We start from the raw sequence: 8366 nt of genomic DNA on the forward strand, positions 1-8366 counted from the left end.
CTATTTAATCCTTTGGAATGCGGATTCATGTTCAGTCGACCAACTAAGTAATTTGTGCTTGTCTGAATTTTTCAGAAGAGGACGTAGTGCCACAACAGCCTGTGCCAAATGTTGGATATATCTTGTAAGATGATGGTTTGATCCCATGAAACTTTTAAATTATTTGAATGTTTTAGAAGGGGAAAGCTTTTCGATAGCGTCTGTTTTCGTTGATGAAGTGGTAGTCCCTTTGCTATCAATGTGAAACCCAAGCCATTTAATTTGTTTGCAAGCACACTTACAATTATCCAATGATATCGCGAGATTTTCTTCGTCCAGTTTGTGAATAAATTTTTCCAGTGTATCTTTAGGTTTTTCTACTAATCCTTTCGTAATAATTAAAATGTAATCTAAATACGCATATGTATTTTTACAATTAGTTAATGTCAAGTCAAGTGCTTTCTGGAGTTCTGCCGGCATATCTGTGAGGCCGTAAAGTCCAGTTTGGAACTGGTATGTTCCCGTGGCGTTTCCTCCAAGTAGACTAAATTTGCATTGATCTCTTGTTTTCTTATCCAAAGGGATTTGTGAATATGCGTATCGTAAGTCAAGGAATGAGATCAATGTTTGTTCTTCTGGGTCGGATTTGAGTAATAAATCGATGTTCGGAATCTGGTACTTGTTTTATGAATGAATTTAATAATTTTCTTTGAGTCTAATGCAAGTTTGACCGTTTGATCCTTTTTTAATGTTATCACAATCGGACTGATGAACTGTTTGTCGGAAAATTTCTCCAATTATATAATATGTTTTTGGCCGATTAGTTTGTTTAGTTCGTTTTCCACGCTTTCCTGTAAGTGGATTGGAATACGTCGACCCTTTTGTTGAATTGGTGTAACGTCCAGAATAAATTGTGTTTTCATAACATGGTTTTTCGACTTTCCGATTCCAACACATAATTTTGTGAATTTATCTTTTACCTATTGTTTCATCTCCGGGTGTGGTTTTTTCTCTTGTGTTATGTTTAGGACCTGTTTATATTGTGGTTTTTCCTCAACTAATTTTATTCCGATGTTTGGGAGTAGATAATGACCGAGAATGTTTGCTTTTTGATCAACCACCACAAAAAATGGGGCCGATTCGATAGTTCGCCCGCCGGATTCTATTGCTAGAATTAGTCGTCCTTTCGGGATGTAAGCTATTCCATTATAGCATGCTAGATCTCACAATATGTCTATTTAAATCTTCATCACTGGTATTTACCGTTTGTTTGATTTCAAATGCAACTGCTATTGCCATCATGGAGTAGTTATCTCTCTGTAGTTCCTCCCATCCGTGATCTGAATTCAGCAAAAGCAACTGGGTCGTTATCTTCGGTTTCGTGTGGTTGACTTTCCGTGTCATTTCTCGCTTCGTCTTCATTGTTATTTTGAAGAAAGCTTACATGATCTGAACGACAGACTCTCGCAAAGTGTCCTCGCTTTGCACAAATGCAAATTTTATCCCGGGCTAGAAATGTTTGTAGATGGTTAGGGCTGAAAGCTTTTCCATATTTATAGCATTGTTTTTGAGAAGTGTAGTTCTGCGGACCTCTGTTTTGATTTCCCCTTGTGTTTTGGTTTTGTCTTCCACGGGAGTATTTTCCTCTATTATTATTCTGGAAATTTGAAGAAAATTCGCCACGACTTCCAATGGGTTGGATGTAGCCCATTGATTCTTGTTTGATCGTCACAGGCGAGGTGGGTCCGATTGGATTCAATTTCACAGTCTTGCTGTGTTCGATGACCTTTTCACGTCTTATTGCATATTCGTATGCCTCTTGTGGCGTTCTTGTTTCGGCTAAGAGCTCTTCGGCATTTTTTTCATTCTTCATATGCGCGGTGAACATATCACGAACCCATTCAACCTCCTTGAGTCGACAGTCTGCATGTGAAGCTATTTCCACCAGATCCGCTTGGAACTGTTCCAGCGTTTCATTTTTTTCTTTGTGTACGGCAAATAAAATTGTATCTTTCGAATGAAATTGTATGATTCTTTGTGTGATAAAGATGTCTTCCAATACTTGTTTTAATTGTCTTGTCGATGTTGTTTGTATATTTAGTCCTGGTCGTTTTTGTTGAACTTGTCTTTGTCCTTTCATGCCATACATAGAAATAGAAATAAATAGCTTCGTACTCTCGCATCCGCCTCGTCCCAGATTACTGAGTTGCACATAACGCATTTGTCTCTTGCTTTTTGTCAATTGCCTATTGAATTACAACTGCGTGGGGGATTTAAACGCGGGGGGGGGGGGGTTAAACGCTTTAGAGGTGAGGTAAACGCGGAGAGCGGGGGAGACGTGGAGTTTCTGGTGATGGGGCGAAAAATTTTTGGGGAAAGGGGTAGCGGGAAATTGTTGAGGTGGGTTAGTGAGTAGTGAACAAGGGGATAAACATGTCCGTTCTGGTTCGAGTTTTGCAGAAAGCTGTAAAAAGATATGTACAAACACTTGATTTTTATGGTTTTTATATACAAAAATTGATCGATTAAATTGAAAATAAAAATGGATTATGATTGATTATGATAGATTTGATGGATTTTTTTTTGAAAAAAAGTTTGTTCATAATGGATTACAAATCCATTACAATGTGTAAATCTGCCACAATAAATTAGCAACAATTTCGTTAACAAAAAACCATACTCGGTTTCTATCCATTAAACCTCGGTGTGGGAACCAACTCCGGCAACATTTACTATTATAATAGCGAGAAAAAGGCTATTTTGACCGCGATTATATCATATTTTAATTCCGCCAAAATATTTTTTTTTCTCCATAATCTCAAGATAATCTATTTTTTTGCCATTTGATATAAACCAGTACTAAAACAACGAAAAAAATCACAACGATGTCTTACGTCTTTTTATTCTAATTCGTCTGTTTCTAACTGTAGATTGCGTTTTCTTGCGTCTAAGTCTTGTTACATCTAATTCGTCTGTTTCTAACTGACAGATGGTTGCGTAAGAAAATTAAAAATTGAAACTTACGGTTAATTAAGAAACTATAATTAGTTTTTCGCTCTAACTGAAGCGATATCTCTTAGCTGTTCTTCAAAGCTCAAAGAAGTGCATAATCTGAGTCTCGAAAGCTCAATGGTATTCATTTTTTGTATTTGATCTTTTATACAAAAAAAAAACATGCAAAATGCGAAAAACCCTGTAAACCGTATTTACTATCTCTGAACAAGATTTTTGAATTTTAATGAAAATAATAGAGGCAGTCTAGCATGCTTTTTGATTTTCTTATGTGCCTAGTTTAGGCTTGTTTTGGTTGATTTATTTGCCATTTGTTTCGTATCAATAACATTCAAATGCCTATTGAGAATTTTGGCAGGGAGACCTGGGGTCCCAGAAACCCTGAATAAACGTCAGTAAATGAGGAAAAAGACCTGACTGGCTTAATGTTTTCTGAGATCGAGGGATTTTAGGCCTGCCGGGAGTCATAGCAAGCTTGATGTCGGCAGGATTTCAGAACGTGACTATAGTAACGATGGATGATTTTACGTTCAAGATAGAACAAGCAAAGAAAACTTGACAGAAATCATTATTCGCAATCAATAAACTGAAATTAATCATTCCTGTCTCTCAAAACCAGCTGAAATATTTTTTGTTTTAACCTTTTTTGCCGAGAGGGTTTTATTTTGACCAAACATTCCTCCTGAAGGACGTTTTTTAGTAGATAGCTTGGAGAAAAAAGTGCTCGCAGTTAATTATTTTGTTTGTGTCTTCTGGCGCCGACAATGATAAAGCTCACCTACTAATTAATTTCTGGTTTACCACCTACATACTTTTCTGATACATAACATGTACAACTCACGAAAATTTTCACCTACGAAAATCTGAAGCACAAAAAAGATCTGTATTTAAGTCCATATGTCTGAAAGACCATCAGATTTTTAGCATATGTACTGAGCTTTTTTGTTAGTTTAAAAAACCAATATTGTAATCAAAACATAACTTTTAAATTGTAAAACTGAAGAGAATGTTGAATACTGATTTAAGTGACAACTTAATTGAGTCGGGATTAGCTGCGCTTTTTATATACAGCTGAAAAAATATGTGATTTAAAATCTGATTTAAAGTAGATTTTATATTTTTATAGACTTTATCAATGAAAGTTGAAAGAACTTCTTTAGAGCGAACCAATAATAATTGAAACTGCAGTGACAGCAACAGCGAAAATCAGTTTTTGACTGATCGATTTTACTTCAAAAAGATATGAAAGAATAATAATGATGGGTATTTAACATTACTACTCCTGTTTCTCTGACTGAAGTTAGCGGCTGCTGCCTGCGAAGCACGAGCACGAGGGTGATCCGTGGTTGGTGGAACTTCTCCGGATCAAACAGGTAGAAAGTTTTTGGATGCAGACTTTAAAGAATGTCCCTGAAGGTTCGACACCTTGACTACCCAAAGGGTCCCTTCCCTACTACTTTACAACATCCATTTTTTGTCATCAAATTTTGTTTTGTTTTGTTTTGTTTTGTTTTGTTTGTCATCAAATTTTGTTTTGTTTTGTTAATGTGCGCCGCACCTGGATTGCTCTTCGAAAAATTCCTGGAAACCCCACTGGAATTGGAGGCAATTTTTTCTTTTTTAGTAAAAACAGTGGTACAATGAGGAAACTGACTTAAACGAAAAGCTTAAACGATTTGCTGAAACCAGAATAATCATCACCTTTTCCTCACTGACTGTTTTAGATAAATTTCAGTTTCTTCTTCAAAAGTTTTCAAACCAACGTCTTCCACCGTAAGCAGTACCAATTTCAGGGCTTTTATTTGGAACTGCATGTCTGCATGTTAGAATGTGATTTGAGAAACCTTTTTCAGATAATTTCAACAGAAATTCGAAACAATGCTCTTTCAAATTCAGATTTAGTTTCTTCGCTCAGCCTATCTTTTTTTCATTTTTTATTCTGGTTCCTTTTTAGTTGTTGATCAAGCATACGCAACCTTGATTTTTTTCAGAAAGAGAAGAAAACTTTCTGATATTCTAATGTGAGTTTTTGTCAAATTTATACATGAGCTTACTTCGCACCTCTCAAATAATTGACCTCTCAGACAAGTTTTGTTTTTACGACCCAATCATTGATTAGGTCTGTCAATGTTAAACAGCCGTTCGCTTTTATCGATATTATGATGAAATCATAAAAAACAGGTCATAAAATCAAGATACATGTATTAGTCTAGGGACTTTTTATGCAGTCTATTTCTTCAACCAACTTTGATTTTTATTTATGGAATCCTAAGTGTGCTATGACACCAAACAGTGAAATTTTTGATTGGTGTTTTTAATTAATTAACGGCGTATACATTATTCTAGTCTGATGATCATTATTGATTTAATTAAGTCTGTAATTTGTTTTAGATTTTCAGAAGAAAAACTATCGATAAAGATGGATAACTTCAGTTCTGTACTCTCCGACGAAGAAAGATCTCAAATTACTCAGTATGAAAATATTTTCAAATCTATAGCCACACAGAACCAATTCGACTTTCTGCCAAGTGAACACCTAATGAGCCAATCATTCTCCACTACAGATGTTTTAGAGAATCAGCAGACATTTCGACATAGCTGGGATACCAATAATTCAGCCGATTGTAGCAAATTGGCGAAAATGCGAATTCAAAATGGAAATACCAAATTTTTATCTCCAATTTGCAATCTTGATGAAGATACTATGCCTGGTGTAATAGATCTGATGAACGAGGAAGAGTCATTACAAGAAAATCCTTTAGTCAACACCTCGCAGTATTTTATGCAAGGGCCCCCAGAATTGATACTTCATGGCAAATTGAGTCCAAGTAAGTTCAGAAGAAGTTTTTCAACGTCAGAACATTGTAGTTTTTCAAACCAGTGCAACCAAATAGAAACATACGAAGGACAAAGTTTCGGGTTGTCCGATTATCAAGAATCAGTTGAAAATTTTCTGGATGATAACACCACGGGCGAGTCAATGTCAGAACAAAAGAAGCCAGAAAGCTTCTTCATTGGAGCCAGTAAGTCATACAAAGCGCCTCAATCTTACAATGTTTCAAGGGACCAGCTTTATTTAGACGGAAACCATTCTGGAAATTTCGCACCGGACTCAAGCAAAATGACTTTTCACTCATTTCAACGGAAACCATCGGTAATAAATGGACATGAGCTTGAAATGCATGCAAACAGCCCTCGTGGTTCGATCGATCCGAATCAATTACAAAATGAAGCGTGCTGTCAATTAGAAGCAGAATCATTCCTGCAGAAAGTGACCGTTATCAGCGAAACGAGCGTAGGTGGACCATCTAATTTCGAGATCTCTCCCCCTTCATTGTCTAATGCAACCATCGCTTCATCGCTAGACTCAAGTTCTCTGGAAAATTCCCCGCCTTTTGTTCAAAACCAAACCTATGTTATTAGTTATAACCCTGTATATACATGCCAAGAGCAAAACGGAATTTTCCAACAAAACCAAAGATGTTTGAAGGTCGAACCAAATCAAAGCGAAAAGCAATTTTGTGAACCTCAACCATTTTTTGAGCACAGATTCTTAATCACAAATAACATCAACGGCCCAATTAATTCCTCAAACGATAGTGGTAATATTATGACCAGGTACTTCGGCAATCAGGGTTTCACTGTTGGTCAATCTGTAAACCATGTTCAAGCGACGAAGCAACTTGCATGTATAGCGCATCATTTGCCTTTTGACGAAGACCGGGGAAAACCGGATTTCGATGCGCATTCTCTCCAGCCGGTTTTTAGTTGCAGAAATAAAAACCTTGAGGAGTTTGCAAGCAACGTTGAAAAAGAGAGGCGAAAGGATTACGTGCAATTGTTCAGATGCTGGGAACCTTCGTGCAACAAAGTCTTCTCGCGGAGGTCTCAACGAAAAATCCACATGCGCATGCATACAGGTGGGAAACTTAATTTAATTTTTTCAAATTAGTCTTCCTATGCAAAAATTTTACCAAGTTCTGGTTGTTTTTGTAGAATTCTCTCATCTTGATTCTTCATAGATTTTTAAAACTATTCAGAACAAAATCTCTCCTTTTTCTCATATGAAAATAGGTGTAATTTATTTTTTAAAGATGAGCTAGAAAGGAATACAAATATTAAACTCGTTCGTACCCAGCAGAAGAGAAAATCCTTCTGCTTCGCTTCAATTGGTAATTTTTTGCACAAAGGCTTATAAAGGAAATGTATAATCGCATGTGTGCTTTTCGGGAAAAAAAGAGATAATTTTCCCCTCTTGATTATTTATCCCTGACTAGGATTGCTACAGTGGATTTACCCCCGCTTTTAAATCCAGTGGTCGGTGATTCAAATCCACGCTGATCAGTTTCGTTGTTTGAGGGTGAGGCAACGTATACCAGCAAAAAAAAACTTTTATACACGGCACGAATGCGTTTCTCTCGGTGAGCCGAATAGCTCGTATGTTTGATCCTTTTCCCTTGTAAGGATAAAAAGTCTTATTGGCTGAAATAGAGATCATACGTATAAGTTGATTGGTATTGGTTGCCATTCAAGTTTTTGTTAAAGTTTAATTTTTTCCACGAGGGTATAAAGGACCACTGCGCGATCTATTCTGCTCATAACGGAGGATAGCTGCTGCACATTTTTTGTAAAAACCGCTTTGCATTTAGATGTTATTAATCCGATTTAGAGGAGGAGTCCTTTACTTAGGCGCGTAATTGGACGTTGTTAACCATTTTATAGATAAGATATTAAGAACAGGTAGTGGAAAATTGTAACATCTGAGGAAGTTGCATCAGTTTTCTGCAATAAGTCTCGATATTTGTTTTGTTCAGGTGAGAGGCCGTTCAAGTGTGATTGGAAGGGATGTTTTAAGAGGTTCAACAGGTCAGACGAACTGGGCAGACACAGGAGAGTGCACACGAAGGAGAAGCCCTTTCAGTGCCACATATGCAGCCGTAAATTCGCACGCTCAGACCACCTCAAAGTTCACATCAACAGACACAAAAACCGCAACGAGTTCTGACACTTCAAGCAACGTTTGAAGGGGTCTATTTTTTCAAATTGAGGAGGGGGGGGGGGAGGTAATGCGTTTTTGTAGGTTTCAAAATGTCTCCATATTTGTTCAGAAGCTTCTTCTGACACAGAATTTTTTTCGAAAGTTGCATCCTCTTCTCAAGTCAGGTTGTCCAATTCCTCAAAAAGACCAGACATTGCAAAAAAAGTTGGTAACATTTTATCGAAAACCCCCTATCTTATCACGACTCCTTAGCCATGCAAAGAGTCGGCACGCTTATAGCTTCCTCATTAAATATCCCCCAAATCAATGGCGTGCCAAAAATGGGAGCGTAAGAAATAGTAACACGAGGAGTCCCTCTGGAAACAATTGAATATAA

The 8366-nt window shown here is 37.0% G+C and overlaps 1 protein-coding gene across 1 annotated transcript; it reads left to right on the forward strand.

Annotated features, from left to right (window-relative positions):
• Nucleotides 1-4083: 4083 nt before the first annotated feature.
• On the forward strand, nt 4084-8130 carry LOC134839313 (zinc finger protein 236-like). Its single transcript, XM_063854815.1, has 3 exons — nt 4084-4364; nt 5383-6911; nt 7806-8130. The coding sequence occupies exons 2-3, from the start codon at nt 5411-5413 to the stop codon at nt 7994-7996; spliced, it is 1692 nt and encodes a 563-aa protein (XP_063710885.1). The 5' UTR covers nt 4084-4364; nt 5383-5410; the 3' UTR covers nt 7997-8130.
• Nucleotides 8131-8366: the final 236 nt, after the last annotated feature.

This window comes from Symsagittifera roscoffensis, chromosome 2 (assembly GCF_963678635.1).
Source record: "Symsagittifera roscoffensis chromosome 2, txSymRosc1.1, whole genome shotgun sequence".
Lineage (NCBI taxonomy): Eukaryota > Metazoa > Xenacoelomorpha > Acoela > Convolutidae > Symsagittifera > Symsagittifera roscoffensis.